Source organism: Aythya marila (assembly GCF_965140915.1).
Source record: "Aythya marila genome assembly, chromosome: 5".
Lineage (NCBI taxonomy): Eukaryota > Metazoa > Chordata > Aves > Anseriformes > Anatidae > Aythya > Aythya marila.
The window spans coordinates 52,087,691-52,106,028 of NC_139046.1; the positions used below are offsets into that span (position 1 = coordinate 52,087,691).

General features: G+C 47.6%; 1 protein-coding gene across 3 annotated transcripts in view; it reads left to right on the forward strand.

Annotated features, from left to right (window-relative positions):
* The window catches only part of CD82 (CD82 molecule), a 32,087-nt gene extending 14,082 nt beyond the window's left edge, over nucleotides 1-18,005 (forward strand). For all 3 annotated transcript variants that reach the window (XM_082760741.1, XM_082760740.1, XM_082760742.1), the window contains exons 3-9: nucleotides 3,556-3,628; nucleotides 5,975-6,099; nucleotides 6,924-6,998; nucleotides 12,846-12,950; nucleotides 14,775-14,957; nucleotides 15,202-15,285; nucleotides 15,834-18,005. In XM_082760741.1, the coding sequence (XP_082616867.1) occupies nucleotides 3,556-3,628; nucleotides 5,975-6,099; nucleotides 6,924-6,998; nucleotides 12,846-12,950; nucleotides 14,775-14,957; nucleotides 15,202-15,285; nucleotides 15,834-15,911 (723 nt within the window). In that variant the 3' untranslated portion in view covers nucleotides 15,912-18,005. The remainder of the gene's footprint in view (nucleotides 1-3,555; nucleotides 3,629-5,974; nucleotides 6,100-6,923; nucleotides 6,999-12,845; nucleotides 12,951-14,774; nucleotides 14,958-15,201; nucleotides 15,286-15,833) is intronic.
* Nucleotides 18,006-18,338: the final 333 nt, after the last annotated feature.

The following is an 18,338-nucleotide window of genomic DNA, read 5'->3' on the forward strand; positions in this document are numbered from 1 at the left end:
GGCCGGGCAGGGAGGTAAGTCAAGCATGGTAAGGTGAGCACTGCTTTCTGGTCCGTCCCTGAACGCAGCCTCACTCAGCCTTCCTGCACGCCTGTGCTGTGCTGCAGGCGCTGGAGCATGGGCTGAAGGCACATCTGGATCTGGTTGCTCTTGGCTTTCTCTGCTGGCTTTTTCCTCTCACGTGCTGCTCCCATTTTAAGAGAAGTTACCTACTGAGGGCTGACGGTCTGGGTGCTCAGAGCAGAGATGGGGTGGTGGGGAGGGGAAGAGGCTTAGAGTGACACTAGATCTTCCAGATGATTCGGCCTGCTTTGTGAAGTGACAGGCACAGTACCAGGACTCAGATGGCTCGTAGACTAGCCACAATCTTTACTAAAAGCACTGTCCTTTATTTCCTCTTCAGTGGAAGCTTGTCTTCTGTTATTATCTGCCTACAACTTCTGTCAGAGGGGAGGCAGTAGGTAAAAAGCACAGGCATGGTCTTCCCATCAGACAGCTCTGGGGAACGAAGGTCTTGTGGCTGCTCTGTTCTGCTGGGGAACTTGATGCTTCTCTAGAGCAAAGATTTTGAGTGTGTGCCTGTTTGAGCTGATGGAAGGCTTTTTGCACGTGCCAGATACTGAGGAAAGCAGTATCCCTTACTCTATTGCTGTCATAGGAAGTAGGGGACATGAGAAGCTTTTTCCTGTTCACGATTTGAATGGGGATGCTCAAGCTTATACACTGTGGGTGCTTCTGGATCAGTGTTACTCTACTGGAGAAACTCCTGGGAAGTTGCTGCCTCTGTGATCGCACCTCCTCTGTCAGGAGGGTGTTCTCCAGCCTGACGGGGAGCTGATGAATTAAACCTTTAGAGACACCAGCGACTCTTCTAGGAGTTAATCACTGAAATAGCATTTCTCTACAGCTCGAGGACTGTGAGAAGGTCCTTTGCCGTAGCTGAAGTAGTTCAGGGACTTAGTGGCACTTTGCAGCCTTGGAGTCTTATTTCAGGGGAAGGTTTGACCTGCTTTGATTAAAGGGAAGAAGTTTATTTGGACTGCTTACCTACTTGCCTCAGAAGATGCCAAAAACATAACTTTAGGGTATAAACTCAGTTTCTCTAGTCAAATCTTTACACATCTCTAGGCCTTGGGCTCAGCTGGGCCTGAAGTCCAGTAGCAGCGTGGTCCTTCTGTACCTCTCCTCATTGGGCTGTGCTATGGGAAACTGCTCGCCCTGCCTACAGGGAGATGCCACCTCCTGGTCTGGGTTTGGATGGGGATCTTGGTGAAGTCTGGGCTGAAGGGCAAACATCCACGCACTGCTTCAGGGGTGTAAAGCAGCGGAGCAGAGGAATTCAACTGTAGGGACAGCAGATGTGATCCCTCTGTGGAGGGTCTGAAGCCAAGCCGATGGCAGAAGCAGCCTCATCATGCTATGGAAAACCCTACAGACACTGAGCACAGAATCCTGCTAGGAGGTAACAATCCCATTGTAAACAGAGCAGCGTTTTCTCCGTGTGCTTCCTTTTCTTACTGCCTGCCCCTTTTAGTGTTTTCAACAGCAGCTCCTGGCAAACGCACGAGCTGTGGACTAGAACAAGATCAGAGTGAAAACAGGCCTCGGGAAGCCGGCGTAACCTCCTAACTGATAACTTCCCGGGACCCCAGTCCAGCAGGAGCTCTGTGCTCTGTCAGCAACACCAAAACCGAGGTGGCATCTCAGGGTCAGCAAGCCAAGAGAGATGTCACATAAAGACGGGTTTGCGTCTTTGTTCCAGGCAAATATTTTATTACGACTGGTTTAAATGTGAGCCTGCCTCAAACTGTCAATTCAGCAGTTCTTGTGAATGCAAAGTTTGAGAGGAATTTTTTTTTTTAGGAGCCTCCAGCTGTTGTATGTACAAGGGGCCTTTCTGGTTTGATCAGCAGATGCGGTGCAGCACGTCAGGACATGAAGCAAGAGGGGATTCTTGTTACTGTCATCTTGTCGAGATTTTATTTTTTCTTCCTGGGAAACAACAGCAGCATGCTCTCTGCTGCTGAGTCAGTTGGCTTCATCATTCTTTCAAGCATTCAGAACTTGCTTGGTGACTTTCTAATCCAGCCACCAGAGCTACCTTTTTGTTATGCCCGCTGCCAAACAAGGAAAGCTTGCAAGCAACTTATTTCAGTGCTGCTGTGTCTTTGCTCTGAAAAGCATCTTTGTATGAGGAGCTGAAGTATAATGTAAGCTTTCAAAGTGCCGAGACAATGCCTGGCCATATAGCTGTCTGCCAGCCTGCTTCAGGTGGTGGTTTGACACTTTCCTTGTCTCCCAAATGTCTGAGCACTCTCTGACGAAGCACAGGATTGCCATCTCTTCAGACCTGTTGATTTATTTAGTGTTTTTCTTCACCCTATTCTGAAATCCTGCTGGTGTAAGAACCACTGCCTGCAGCTCATGCCCTTTGGAAGCACCTCACTTACTCTCCTTGTCCTTCCCCTGTTTATTCCGGGCGTTTCAGATCTTTGTGCTTGTGGTTTCCAACACTTTGCAAGTTTCAGTTGTCTGAAGGGCCCAAGTCTTGGCTTCTTACCAAACCTGCAGACTTAAAGACTTCCCAGCATAATGACTTTATTATGGTTTAATGGTGTTCTGCTCCTGATGGGGGAGTTGGGGTGACCTCCACGTACCGTGATACCTAGATGCTGAAACAGCATGTTCCCCCACCCACGCCCCTCCTTCAAAACCAGGTGGGAAAGCTGGTCTCTGCCCTTCTCAATTCAGTGTCTGGATTCAGCAGAGCACTCACAGGGGCGTACTGCTCTACTAATCCTTCCCCTAGATAAATCTGGGGAGTGAGGCAGAGGCTGTGGCTGGTGTTTCACAACAGCGGTGTCTCTTTTGGTGGGAAGATGTTGGCTGGAGTACTTGAGGGGCTTAGGTATTCTGGCATACAGTAAGGTCACAAGCCAAAATGCCTAAGCCTGGCTTTGGAAGAGGAAAAACCCTTCGCTCATGGGAACCTGTATGCAAAGTGAATGCTACTGTTTTTGTGCATTTCTGTGGGCTGGAGCCATAACATCGTAACAGAGCCCGACAAGCCCAAGATTTCCTTCCTGGGAAGGTTCCAGCTGCCAGATATCTAATCCTTCAGCAGCTGGCTTCCAGCCTGGTCCCATACGGTCAAGGATTTCTTTATTAAAAAAAAAAATGTTTCAAATCACATGATAGATGTTCTTGACCTTCTTCAGAGAAGCCATGCACTTACCTTGTGCAAAATTCTAGCAGCATCTTCTCATCAGGCTGTTTCGAACCTTCCACCATCATGTGTCATGCATCATGTACTACTTAAATATGGTGTGAAGGTCTGCCAAACAGAACCTGGGGTTCCTGTGTAGTTGGCAGAAGCTCTCTTCCTGGAGTCATGCTAATCCTGTTTTTGTTGGGAGGCGTACCATGGGGGAGATGGGTGGGAACAGCAAAAGAATGGTTGTTTTTCCTCTGGAAAAATGAAGGATGGTGACTGCTGCTGCTTATACCTGGCTTATTAATTGAGACAAATACTTATTCTTTTTCTTACTCTTTTAGATCCTGGGTGCTGTGATCCTGGGTTTTGGAATATGGATTTTGGCTGACAAAACCAGTTTCATTGCAGTTCTACGTAAGACCACATTTCTTTATCCTCTTTCTCCTTTTGAATGATTCTAGTCCAAGGTTCTGCATGACCACTGTTTAGTTTGGGGATGACAATGCTTTTATGCAGATTTTGTGACCTGAGCAGTAACATGGTATTATAGCAAGAAGAGACCCTAGCAAAGACAGGGTGAAAGGGAGCAACCCAGGAGACACAGCATTTCTCCTAGTCTTGTGTATTGCAACAGCAGGGTCAGACTGAGACCTCCTCACCCGTTGCCTTTTCACCCAACGATCCATATACTTCATCTTAAACCTAAGGACTAGTATTTCATCCCATTTTAACTGCACACTGTGTTTCCACAACAGCTCTGGTTGTCACCAAATTAGTAGTTCAGCTGTCTTCAACAAGCTCTGTTTCCTCTGTGGCTTTCCCTAGACAGGGCTTCATACAAGTTCAGTTACTCATAGCTAGTACCTCCAGAATTGCCACTGCTGTCACTGGTTTCAGATGCTGCAGGATGGCTGTGAGCAGGCTGCTTGCAGCCCCAAATCTGTTGCCCAAGGAACGAGCAGTAATGGCATTTGTAGTCCTCTTCCCAGCTACACTGATCCTGCAAAAGGCTTTATCTCCTGGGTCCTGCTGAACACTACAGCCTGCTTTGGGAAGGTGTTGGGTGGAGAGAATACCTGCACTAATACAGGTACACCTGGACACTGCTGTGTGTAAAGTGCAGTTATGAGCAGAAATGTACTTAAATCACCATCCCTGGAAGTCTTTAAAAGACGTTTAGATGTAGAGCTTAGGGATATGGTTTAGTGGGGACTGTTAGCGTTAGGTCAGAGGTTGGACTCGATGATCTTGAGGTCTCTTCCAACCTAGAAATTCTGTGATTCTGTGTAAATGCATACTCGAGATGTGTCCTGTACCAGTGGTCCAGCAGCTGTTCCCCCAGGCCGATGGGTGCCACCGCTGTTTGTGAAGGCACAGAGCAGAGTCCCTGGGTTTGGCTCCATTTCTTCCCATTTTACCTAGAATCTCTGCTAGCAGAGCGTTTGAGGATTTAGCTTCCTTCCTGGCAATTTCCAGCCTCAGCTCTTTCTCCCTACCCCCTCGCTTCCTTTCCCATGCCTGCCTCTCCTTCCCTGTGCCTTGGCACCCGTGTGGTGTCGAGGCAGCTCTGCAGCAGGGCCTTCCAGCCAGCTGCCAAAGAGGCCGCTTGTGCTCCTTGGCCGCCAGCCCAGCACAGGGGAAAACACGGAGCCACAGCAAGCAGGGCAGGAGCTGTCTCAGCGAGAGTCCCAGGACTGGTGAGGAGGGGAGCAACGCCCTGGTTCCTGCGGTGTAAGTCCATGCAGGGAGAGTCCAGCTTGGAAATGAATCAGGGCTGAAGTGTCTGGTTTGACCTGTGCAGCAAACAGGTCTGGTTCTGGGTTTTTTTTTTTTGTTTGTTTGTTTTTTGATAATTGCTTTCTCTTTCTTCTGTTCAGCATGTTGTAGGGAAAAAGTTTTGAAGTTGGTCGTCACTTTTGGTGTATGTCACAAGTGTGGGAAGGTGGTTTCGTTGGGGAGAGGGGACAGGATGGGATGACAGTGTTAGTCTAGATTACATTGCTGTCTTGTTTTAACCTATTTCTGGAGAAGCTCAGAGGAAGCTTGTCTCTTAGGACTTCTTTCCAGGAAACTAAATGCTCTAGGAACATTATTTGTAGTAATCACTGGCCATTCCCCTGCACTGTGCAACTCACAGGTTTAAGAATGATGATAAATGAGGTTTCTGGTTAATATTTCCAGATAGTATCTCTTTGACTTTCTACTTGCTTCCTCCAATCCTATTTTGCAAGAAAAAGTTCTCTGACCAACCCAGATGTAGAAGCTTTTTTCTGTTGTTTCTTGCAGTACCAAACGCTGGTACTGTCAGTCCTCTCCTCTCTACATACATGAAATAACATTTTATCAGCTATGTCTAGGTAATATTTTGTGTGAGAGAGCACAGTCATTCCAGACAATAGCAGGAGACAGCTAAAGGATGTGTAAAAGTAGAGAATTTGGGTGTGATCCTTGTTTAGATCCTGGAATTAACATCTATTTGCAGGAGTCATACAGAGGTTATGCAATGAGTGCACTTGTTTGAAGTTACCTTGAGTCTTCCAGGATATAAGATAATGGAGATTTATAGGTTGTCTTTGAAAGCCTTCCCTCAACAAAAGACACACAGAAGCTGCCTTCTGTTTGAATGTCCAACAAGCCTCCATGCAGCATCTTTGTAGAAGACAACAGACTATTATGTGGATATAGAGGCAATTCTCTAGATGATGGCAGACGTTACATTTGTCAGTGGTTAATTTTTTTTCCCTGTCCTGACCTTTACAGAGACTTCATCTCCCTCCCTGAAGAATGGCGCATACGTCCTCATCGGTGTTGGGGCTCTCACCATGCTGATGGGCTTCCTGGGCTGTCTTGGAGCCGTCAATGAAATCCGATGTCTCTTGGCTCTGGTGAGAGAATTCATGTCTCTTAGATACTCCTTTTTAGATCACCCTTTGAAATCTTTCCGGCATATTGTTGGATGGTAGTCTGGGGCTCAGGTCTCCCTGGGGACAGTACTTCTGCCAGGTCAGCTCAGAGCCAATTCTTTATCTGTGTAAGTTAAATTCTTGACAGCCAACCCTCTGCAGCAGCAGTTCTGCTTCCATGGAAAGTGCAGGAGTTGAGGGAGGCTTAACCAGGAATGCCCTGTGTGTCACAACCTTTCCCCAAATGCTTCATCTATGCGAAATTTTCCCTCTGTGAGGGATGAGGTGAAAACTAGCTTCATAACCCTCAGCCTGCTAATTGACTCCTGCTTATTCAGAGCACATACGCATGTGAAGCTTGGTATGGCCACGCTGTGTGTCCTGGTGTTGGGAACGTCTCAGTGTTCAGTGGTTGTTGAGGCCCGGGGGGGACGGATCTCAAACAGGAGAGGTCACAGTGGACTTGTAATGGAGCTGGGGGTGGGAAAGGGAGTCCCAGCTGGAATGACACATGCAGATTGTGCTCATAAGCCCTCTGCCTCCTGAAGTCTTGCTGTTGTTGGCCTGATGGGAGAAGTGCTGAAGTGCACAGGCCTGGTAAGTTGTAGCTTCTCTTTGTACTTGTTCTTAAGCCTTTCACAGGGGAGAGCGTTTCTGATAGCAGAGCTTGCCTGAAGGCATTGAAAAATGTTGGCTAGTTGTTGTAACTTTCAGTGAGATCTCGTATGCAGAAAAAGTTGTGTTGTTACGTGCAGGCTTCCTAAAGGCTGATTGATAATGGTCCTCTCTTCTCTTTTTGTTTCCAGTACTTCACTTGCCTCATGGTGATCCTCATAACTCAGGTGGCTGCTGGGCTGGTTATCTACTTCCAGAAAGAAGTGGTGAGTGTTTCTTACCGTGTGTGCTTTCCTTGGTCTTGGTCTGAGGGGAACAAGAGACACCCGGAAATTCCCTCATCCAAACTCAAATGTACTGTTAGCAGGCATAACTGGATTCTCCTTTCTTCTAGCCCACCTTAGCCGCTGTGCTCTCCACTTTGCTTTTCCTGCATCTGCTAGGCCCAGGAGCACTGCTTTCTCAAGAATTAGGAAGGGTTGTTTGGTATGCAGGCTTTATTTTTGAGTAGTGGGACCGGTTTTAATAAATAAAAATAAAAAATCTGAAAGGCTTTTGTCTACATCTCTTGATCCTGTTGCAAGCTGCTGTTTGGGTATCTAGTAGCAGTAATTACCACATTGTCATCACTACTGCCTTGATGGGCCCCCAGTTTCATTGTTCAGCACAATGCCACGTGGTGTGGGACATGCTTTTGGTCAGTGTGGGCCAGCTGTCCTGCTTTTGTCCCCTCCCAGCTCCTGGTGCACCCCCAGTCTCCTTGCTGGCAGGGCAGCATGAGAAGCTGAGTAGTCCTTGGCCCTGTGTGAGCACTGCTCTGCTCAGACACAGCAGTTTGTTAGCAGCAGTGTTCTCATCCTCAATCCAAAGCACAACTTTCTTTCTAGTAGCTGGTATGGTGCTAACTCTGTCCCAGCTGAAATCAGGACATTCCCCAAGAGCAAGCATGCTAAAACTGTGGTGTCCCTGCTGGCTTCTGTCCTGGTGTGCAGGTTTCTGGTACCAGTTCTGGGTGACCCTGTCCTTCGCCACATGGCTGTGTATCCATACCCCAGTGATGCTAAGCTTTCTTCTCCCAAGCCAACCTCTCTGCTGGTGTTCACGGGCAGTGGGTAGTAGGGGAAGTTACAGATGGGGCTGGGAAGTGGAAGGTGCTGCCCCGGTGTAGCTGATGTGAACTTTGTGCAAGCGGCTGCGGATGCTGTGAGGGGCTGTTGGCTGGGTTCCTCGCTGAGCGGGGTGCAAATATAGCTTGCTTTTTGGGCTGCTTAGAGCTGGAGGAGAAACCAAAATGCTGTGTATCTGCTGTGGAAAGTTCAGCTTCGAACAAGCTGCTGACTTGCAACAGCTCTGACTAATGTAGGGGAGGAGGCGTGGGGACGGGCATTCCCCTGCCACTGGGGAAATGTGACTTCCCAGACTACGAGGTTCTGTACCTTCCTCAGTATTTCTCCTCCAGCTGTTACTTTAGGAAATTCCATTTTTTCAGCTGTAACTCTTTGTTTGTGCCTCACTCAGACCAGGGAGAGAATGAAAGCACTGAGGGTTGTTGTGCCCAGCCCTTAGACCAGCGTGGCTGAGACCATCGCTTGTCCGGATCCAGCAGAACACAGCTTATGGAAAGCGAACACAATTTATGGAAAAGCTCTTCTACAGCCCTTGTGTTTCAGGGATCCTCTGAAGCACCTGCCTGAAACACAAAGAAAAACTGTTTCAGGAAGGTCTCGGCCGAAACCTCTCACGTTGGTTTGTGGCCACGCTTCAGTGATGCTACGCGTGTTGCTCTGCTTCACTTGTTATACGTCATCCCAGGGCCGCACAGAGCACAGTGAAAACTGCTCAGGATCTAATCCCTTGGTGCCCATTGTGTTCTTTGTGTTTATTTCTTCATTCTGACTTCAGGAAGTTGGTTAGTTAGAAAACAAGGAATAGTAAGAGTGGAGGAAAGAATCCTGGATCCAGACTGCAGCGAGGTGATGATGCTCCTCTCCTTGTTGCTGAAGGCTTTATTTCTCCTACTGGAGGAGAGGAGATGACTGCTTATTCCTCCCTACCTGCTCTCTTCTGATTAATAGCTACTTGCACAGATTCACTTGCTTGCCTATCTCCCTGGCCTTACAACAGGATCGATGTTTTTGTTGCAACATCAGTTCACTTTCAGCATGCAAATCCTTCCCTGCCCCTGACATATGAAAATATGCTGGAATAGAGTTAGTGTAAGTGGAAAAGGCTGAGTCTCTGACAGGAAGGCTGCTGTTGGGCCTCCCTTTGGGGCATGGCTGTGGGAATGCCCCATCAGACTGGAATTGCCCAGCGCTGGGAGGATGCTGAAGGAATACCCGTTTCCCTACATCCCTTAGCTACTGAAACTTTGTGGTGGGGTGGGTTTTTTTCAGGGTCAACATGGTAGTAATGTCACAAGTTTTACCAGTGGTGTGGCATTCCCTGAGGATCACACCCCTCTGGACCTGTGAGAGCCTGGGCAAGATCCCTCTGGCCTAGTTCATGCGTTTCTCTGCAGTGTGGCTCTGAATGCTTTGAGCAAAAGAGAGCAGTGGTGGCCTTTTGGGAATTGCCCTACTTGCTAGCTATTGTTTGGAGCAAACAGCCTTGCTGGGGGCTGCAGAGTGTGCATTAGCTTCAGGACCTGCAGGGACTTGGGGGTGAGGGCCCCCTCCTGCTTTTTGAGCCTGTTTTTGCTTTCAGGCTAGATGTTAATAAATGTGCTGGGGGAAGGATCTTGCTTGAGTCTCAGAGGGATGGGGTAGATGATGGATGCTCTCTTCTTCTGACAGTGGAAGAAGCATGCATGATTCATTTTGTGATGAAGGCTGCAAGCAAAGACCCATGCTCTTGCCTCTGGCACTCAGTTTTTCTCCCTCTCCAGTCAGCCCATGGGAAATGGAGCCCGACAGCCCTGCTGCTTTCTGGATTTCCCTGGCTTTCGTGGCCAGGCTTCGGACTCCCCTGCAGTGTGGTGGTGGGGTTATTCCTTCTGGCTCCAGCCACAGGTAGCAACTTTTTGGAGCAGTCATGCTCAGTGCAGCGCTGTGCCCTTAATGGGTGAAGACAGGAGAGGTGCTGAAAGCCTGCCGAGGCTCAGCATGCCTTTCTAGCCTGCTGTGTTTTGTTTCCCTGTGCTGAGTGCAGAAGGGCGTTCAGCTGCAGGTGCCTGCTTCCCCCTTGGGCTGCTGTGCCAGCTAAACCGGCCAACAAGCTGCCTTTGTCTGTGCTCTCCAGACCTGTGCCGTTGTTTGAGTAATAACCCCCCCCTTTCTCCAATTACTTTCCAAAACACCTAAGAATCCCTGTCTGTCTTTCATTTCAATGCCTCAGCTTTTGAAGCCAGAGCTGTTTGTAAGGCTTCTTGCCTATGATTGTGTAAGAATATAGGAAGAGCAGAGATGCAGGTTCCTACACAGCTGCACTTGGGGATGTCAAACTCGGGCCCCGTGTCTGCTTGTGGCATGGCCCTGGGATGGAGAACAGAGGCTCTGCTTGGGATCCTGGCAGGAGCAACCCTTGGCTCCATCTGGCCTAACAGCAAACGGGCCAGTGGGCTGTGTGATGGTATCCCCACCTCTCCTTGCCTCCCTCCCGACGTGCAGGGCAGATGTGAGGGTAGGAACGCAGAGCTCCGTAGCTGCCGAGGCTTACGGCAGCAGCCGAGGCCAATCTCATTAGTAGGAACCAGGTCAGGCTGCCTTGATTTGAAGGGAAGGAAAAGGGGAAGCTAAGTAATTAAAAGAGGAAGAGTCAGACATGAGAAAGAAGGTCACACAGCTCCCATCTGCCTGGCCTGACATAGCTGATCCCCGTGAGCTGTGCCCAAGTCTCCCAGGAAGAACTGCTGGCGTAGCAAGTGAACGAGCCACGGCCTGAAGCTTCCCTCTAACAACAGGCACTGCTTTCTGTTGCTGGCTGGGGTTTGCCGTAGTCATCTGCAGTGCTTAGCAGCAGGAGGAAAGAGAAAAACCTTTTACACTGGCCTGAAGTATACTGAAGCACTACAGACAACAAGGTAACACGCAGGGGTGGAAGCATCCCAGTGCTTGGGCTGATCTAACTGTGTCCCATCCCTCAAGACATCTAATGATGCTTCTCTCCAGTCGCTTGTGATCTGGGTCTGTCCTTAATAGCGGCAGCTGTGTTAGCTGTCCCCTGTGTGCAGGGTGGCTGAGAAGAGCTCCAGAGTGAGGTGGGAAGAAGAAGGTTGAGGAGCCTGCTGGGTGGTAGCTTGCACCCCCCATCAAACTGAGGGGTGCTATAAATCTCTCTGGATAAGGGATGGGGGTGAAGGAGTGGCTTTGTGATTAGACTGTTAGCGGGCAATTTAGGGAGATGTAGTACTTGCTGTCTCAAGACAGAAGCAAGCAGCTGAAGGAGTCTGGGGAGAGGTAGATCAACACCTTGTGAAAAAGGGAAGTTTCTACCAGCTGTGTGTCAGAAAACCCAGATGCACACACACAGCAGCTGAGTGACTCAGAGCTTCCCCGAGAGGCAGCAAAGGGCCTCGGCTGTACGGGAGACAAACTGCAGTGTCTGAGATCCTACATCAGGCTCGTTTGCAGCACAAGGTCAGAAATATGTTGCCCGTGAGTCCACAAGGCAGCGCTGTCCTTCACCTTGCACTGATCCTTCCCCTCTGTCTCACCCGTGGCAGGCAGCAGTTGTTCAGCCTCTCTCCTACCAGGATAACCGTACCCTGCTCTGTTTCCCTGTTGCTCATTGGGTTCGTAGCCCTTCTCTGTGCCTGCAGGAGGACTTAGCAAAGCTGCTGTCTTAGCTTTCCTTCAGGACTGAGACTGTGTACATATATCCCCTTATTTGTACCTGTTACTTGGTAGCAGCTGGCTTTTTAAAATATTAGTGACTCAAGCTGCATATAACATTTAGGAAGAAACGCAGTTTGTGCTTTGTATACTTGTCCTACTATTTTCCTCTCTCTCTTATGGAAGGATTTTCCTGATGCATACTAGACCACCTGTTTCTGTTCTCTGACTCTGTATCACTGAAGCCTGTGGGTTGGGTTTTTTTTTCACCTTTTTTTGTGGTCACCGTGAATCCCAAGCTTTTTGTGGGAGTTTTTCAGTTGTCTTCCATACACTGTAACGTTTATTTGCCAATGACTTCATGGCCTTGCTTTCCTGTGAGAAAAATTTACTTCCCTTTCTATTCCGGTTTTAAGGGGTTGTACGATTGCTGAGTCTGATGCCTGAACTTTGTGCATCAGAAGTGCTTCTTAACACTATAACAAACGTAATGTGTTAGTCAGAACAGGAAGGAGTTTATTCCAAGCTTCAACTTCTGAGGAACAAGAGTAGCAGGCTCTCATCTGCTCAGTAAACCTGAAGTAACTGATTGGCGGAGGAAATGGGACTTTGAATTAACTCACTTTCTCCAGAACAACTTCCCTCTTACGCAGCAGCAAGGCCATACATCATTGAAAGCTGGGGCGGATTTGTTGTGTTTACTTCTGCCTGGAAAAAAATTCTCAGCAAGAAATACCATCTGGTCACCATAGTGGGATTTTTATCTTGGTAAACCCATTTTGTATTTCATCTTGTTGGTCATATTTGTCACCTGTTCTCAAAAGCGTAGACAAGGCTGCAGAGCAAGATATTTCAAGGTCAGTCTGGGGGATTTTCCACTGTCTGGCTGCTTTTCTCCTTATTGTTTATGTGCCAATTACAAACAGCAATAAAATTATTGGGAAATAAATATCTGTCTTTTTGCTGCAACTTAAAAATGGCAGTATTGTGGAAGTGTGGTAGCCTGAGCACCTATTACTGTCTCCTTCAGATCCTTTGGAAAAGGGCTAAGCAGAAGCTACTGCTCGTTCCACTTCTTTTATAGTGCTTATAATCTCCATCTGCAGTTTATGTCTTTGCTCTAGCCTCATTCACTGGATCCTAGAGCAAAGCAAAGTGTTTCAACACCCATGACTGTGATGAGCCCATGCTCCTTGCTATGGGAGGGGCAGACTCACAGTAGGACTAACACAGCTGATCAGGAGGAATGTCATGTACACAACTCCCCTGTCTCCCCCCAAAAAAAGAGTACAAGGAATTGACTAATCTAACTCTCCTGCCTTTTTTTTTTTCCTTTACCAGCTGAGAGATGAGTTGTCCAAAATAGTCGGAAACCTGATTGTAGACTATGATCCTGAAAATGGTGATGCAAACTTACAGGACGCATGGGACTATGTGCAGAAACAGGTGAGACAAGCTGCAGCAAGGAACGGTAACGTGCTATTTTGCCAGTGCAGCAAATGGCCTTTAAAACTAGGCTGAGGACAGGGAAGCAGGTATTGTAAGTGGCCTGACAGTGATTCTCAGTCCTTTGTCATATGTCATACCTTTCCAGTTACATATGTTTAGGTTACTGGTGCTCACATCTATTCCTCAATGTTAACAACCTCCAAAGGCTCCCCCATAGCCCGTAGTCTATCCATGTTTCTTGGTGGTGGACAGCAACTATCTCCTGTACTACTTAACTCTCTGCTCTACACCCATTAAATGTCTTTAAAAGCTACATTTCTAGCATTCTTGACTGCTGGATAGCACTATGGCACACTGATTTGTCTGATCTATGAAGCTGCCTGTGATAGCTGGTGTCTGCAGACCAGAAAACTGTCTCACTTGCTAGTGCTAGGTAAGACCTTGAACCACTCCTGCATGCTGGTTGTTAGGACTAGCTAGTATTGGCTGCAAAGCCCAATGTGTCTGTTTTATCAAACAGTACACCAACACTTCTGCTTTTCATCTGTAGTGTCTCCAGAATGCCTTAGTCTGCGTGAAAGTCACAGCGCATGCTATTTTTGTAGCAAGTAAAATCCCTAGCTTATTGCTAGGCAAGTCAACAGCACTGGCTGCCTTACTACTTGGTGTGGGTTGCCTGCTTACTCTGACAGCTTCTTTGCAAGTGTCAGCGTTTTTGGGAGCTATCCAACTGCCCATGATTCCTGCTTTAGCATCAGGGTCAGTGCTTGAGCAACTAGGTCAGTGTTGAGCCACACTGGAGTCATGATAGCTGCTTACTGCCAAACCACAAGTTTGAGAGCTGGCTGGCTGCTGTGTTTAAATACATGACCAGCATGGGACTGATGTGTAATGAGTACAAATAATAGCATTTTTCCTTCCACTCCTTACTGCAAAACACTGACCTGCAGTACTCTTCCTCCTTGGAGGAAGGTTTGTTCATGTTTTATCACTGTACTTGCAGCTTCATGTAGAGGAATCAAGAGAAGGCTGAGCTTACTACAGAGAAAGGATCCTACATTTTTTATGTAGGAGCAGAAGAGAAAAAGTGTTGTGGAGGAGTGGAGTGTTAGGAATCCAGTTCCCCTCATACACCAGAGTTTGCATTTGAAAGGGGCTGGGGGGAGTTGTTCTGTCAACCAGTGACAGGCGTTAAAGTCCAAATCTCTGTGAGGCAGAGGTAGTTCCTTCTGGAGGCTGGATTTTCAACACTTGTTTGGAAACCAGTTGCTAATCCTGGTGTGGGTGTTCAGCTGTTAGTACCTCCACTCTTCTGTACGTTACGTGAGACTGAAACATTACATTTCCCTTCTGAGCAGAGGGTTTTTTCCTTAACTTCCACCTCAAGTTTGATAGCCTCTGCTCTGGATCCCCTTGCTTGCGTGGTGCTACGTGGTTACAGATAAGATCACAGTCTTCGCTGGACTTCCTGATGTGCTTTCCCCTACAGCACTGCAGTTTTATCACGTGAGGGTATAGGAATGTAAACGTCTCTTCGGGTGGAAAACTTTCCTCATCTCGACTTCCAGCCAGTCCCAAACTGCAGCCAGGCGTGTGCAAGCTAGCTGTAGCTCACTGGGGCCCGGCAGCATGTCCACGCCACCGTGTGGTGGCCGGCTGCTGGTGTGTCAGGGTGGACAAAGCTAACCTGAATGGTACCTTGCAACCAGATGCTGAAAAGTTCTTGCTCTGTGTTTGCCTGCTCCTGTTTCCTGTTTGTTTTCGCATGCAGGGTGTTACCAGTGTGAATTGTATGACCACAGTGCTCTCTTTGCTTATTAGATCTCCTGCTGTGGCTGGAATGGAGCAAAGGACTGGGAAGATAATAAGATTATTAAAAACGAAAGCATGCTTCTGTATCCCTGCTCCTGCAGTGTCGACGTGAAACCTGAAACAGGTTTCTGTAAACTAGATGGCCCACAGAACAGCACTGCATCATCTGATGACTGGCCTGTTCATCAGCAGGTGAGTGAATGTCTGGTGCACGTGAAGCTTTTGCTGAAGTCGCCTTGTCCTTACTCCTCTGGAAATTATTTTGGAGAATGTTTTTCAATCTAGTGAACAGGGTGACAAATTTCTACTGGGAGATTTGGTATAGCACGTAACTGGGATGATCTCTGCATGCACGAGAAGAGATGTGTTACAGATCTTTACTCCTGAAATACTTGGATTCCTGCTTCTTTCCCCTGTGACCATACTTTCTCCATAGGGTTGCATGGATGGGGTACAGAAGTGGTTGAAGGACAATCTTGGTATCATTCTTGGGGTCTGCACGGGTGTTGCTGTTATAGAGGTAAGTCACTCCCTGATATGTGATCATACCCTGTACTCCTATGCATGTTCTTTCAAAGGCAAAGCTATTGTATTTTTTTTAGTAGTAGACACCTGGTTTAATGCAGACAAAACTGCTGTTTTTAATAATAGGCACCTCACTTGATGGCAGTGCAGTTCTAGCTCTTAATGTTGTCTACCTGGAGCTTTGAACTGTTCCTTGCCTTGACTGGATTAAGCCCTGGCTACTTGTGGTTCCTGCTGCTTTGTTTGGCACTTCTCTCATTCTTCCTGGCTAGGCATGCAGTGAATTGACAAGCACCATCCCACTGGTGAAATCCCACCTTTTGCCATAAAAAGCCCATAACATAGATTCCAGATGAAGGCATGTATTTTTGCAGTAGAATATTTTTGTCATCCTGACTATTGCATTTTCCTTGTATGCTGGGTCAACTCTGTTCACCTGAATAAAAGGAAACCCTTGTATTCTGCTCCCCTGTACTGCCCTTTCTTCCCACCTTGTTGTCTTTGGTTGCTGACTGACTGACCATTCCTTATTACTCGTTCCAGCTGCTGGGGATGATACTGTCCATTTCACTCTGCAAGAACATACACAGTGAAGACTACACCAAAGTGCCCAAGTCTTGAGTTTGCTGACTCCAGAGCTACGGCACCACAGAGAAAGGAACAAACAGAACATTCCTGCCTCGCACCCAGACTGTCCAACCATTGACCATTATTCCTGTGACATCCTATTTCTGATACCACTCTGCTAAGAACTATTAGAGTTGCAATACAGCCTGATCTTCTGGCAATAGGGCCCTTGGGCTACCTGCATCCTGCCTGTGGATTATTTCTACTTCATGAAGCAGAACTTAACTGTCTCACATCACATGAGACACTTGATTAACCTGAGGGGACAACGCTTTTGCTGCCTGCTCCATGTTAAATATCATATTCATATCTCAATTCTACAATCCACTTGGCCTAACATACTGTAACTATTCCTCCTTCCTATTCTCCCAGTCTTTCCCTTCTCCCCCAGAAGAAATACTTCCCTTTTGTCCCATGAGTCAGGATTGCTGTTGAGATTCCAGTACTTTGGTATCTTTACCTGCTTCACTGATGCAGTGGTGGTAACTAGTTGTGCTTTATAGGCCTTGTTCCTTGTGATTAACCTGATTCTGCTTCTACTGTGCATCTTCCAACCTAGACTCTCATCTCAGCTATTGAGCACTACCCTCATAATCACTTCTCCTGCGTCTGGAGCCCGCCAAGCCTTGCCTTCGGTGGAGCTCTTCCCTTTGAGTGTGACGAGCCACTGGTAGAGAGGCAAGCCAACTTGTTCCTAGTGTGGCCTGGCAGATTGCAGTGGTGGTGCTCAGCTGCTTTTGGAATGGGTCTCCTGGGTTCTGGGTCTGATGCTTACAGTCTCTCCCATCTGCCTCTCTCTTTCTTCCTCCACTTCTAGCACTGCTTTTCTGGCTCCTGTCAGCCTGGAGGCACTTTGGAGAGTGCTGCATGGTGTAGACTCAGCCCCAGGCTGGCTCTGCTAGTTGCATTCTTGGGTTGCCAATTTTTGTAGAGGTTATGGTTAACTGGATTCTTCCCTGTTATGAAATGTTAACTGTTTTTTAATAATGAGTATGGAGGGATCTGACTGGATTGCAGGCATTGTATATTGGAGATATCACTGCTACCAGTGCCCAGTTTAGGTTCTGTAGTTTGGATGCAAGGATAAACTGCTTTTATTTTCAGTTGTCCAGTCTTCTGACTCCACTGTAGTCTGGAGCCATGACTGCTAGTGGCTGGCCTTGAGCGTAAACACTGCAGCAGAGAGAGAGCTGGTTTCACATTCATGCAGGCTGGGTGGTTTGTGTACTTCATGGCTGGGCTGTTCACTCCTTTCTGCCAGCGGCCAGCAGCAAGGAGTGGTGTAGAGCACGAGAAAATTAAGAAATGTGCATGGAAAAACTGCCCCAACTTCTTAAATAAGGGAGCTGGGCAGGAATCCTCAGTCCCTGAGGTGGCTTGGGCACAACAGATCTCCTGCAGTTGCATATGCATGCAGTAAATACCTTGGCAGCAAGAAGCTGTGAGGGAGAGAAGTGGATGGTCCTTGCCTGAGATGTGATGCGAGGTACATGGTGAAGAGAGCCTTTGCCTTACAGAAATGGTCCCAGGACAGTCAGCCCTGCTCTTGTCAGGGCTGGGGTTGGTAGGAATAGCCCTAGCAGCAGTTCAAAGGCATGGCTTCCCTACCCACTCAACTCCCCTTCTGGCAAGAAAGGCCTGTGCAGGGGGACAGAGCCCCAGCAGTGGGTCCCTGCAGTGTCCTTTTGTCTGGACTCAGTGGTGATTGGGGAGAGTAGATATGACTGGGCAACTGATTTATTTTTTTTGGAAGTCTGATAAGGCTTTGCTATTCTGAGACCCCTGCCCTCTCTTGCACAGACCCTTCCAGCTGACCTTTGGCTATAGCAGAAGGCACCTTTCGTAGCAGTAAAGCTTGCTAGCTTCCATAGCATAAAGTCTATTCTCTAACATGTTCTTATTCGTAAGATTCCTGTTAAGTTACAGATGCCAACGCTGAGCAGCAAGTAAAAAGAAGCCCATGCTGGGTTTCCTTTTTTTTGTGGGTTTTTTTTTTTTTTTGTCTGTTTTTAGCAACATCTTCCGACTGGAAGAAATGCATGTACAGATGTAAAAGTCTAGAGGGTGAATATTTCTGTAATAAAGACTTTGCTAAAAAAAAAAAAAAAAAAAAAAAAGATACTCTGGCTAAGCCTTGTGCATTGTAGTGGGTTCTCCTTCCTTCCTCTCTGTCCCCTTCTGCTTTACATGCAAATCACTGACACCTTGTTTGTTTAAAGTAGCAAAAGCCCTGTCAAAAAGCAGGAAGTATGTGCCATTACCCTTTGAGGTCTTCAGAAGTTCTTCTGCAGTCTGTGGGTGAGATTAGTGTGGCCTATGAAAATACTGCCCCTCAGAGGGAGGTGACAATTTTCCTAGCTGTGTTCTAGCGTAAACTTTTGCTTTAGAAAACAACTAAATGTGACGCAAGTCCTCAACGTT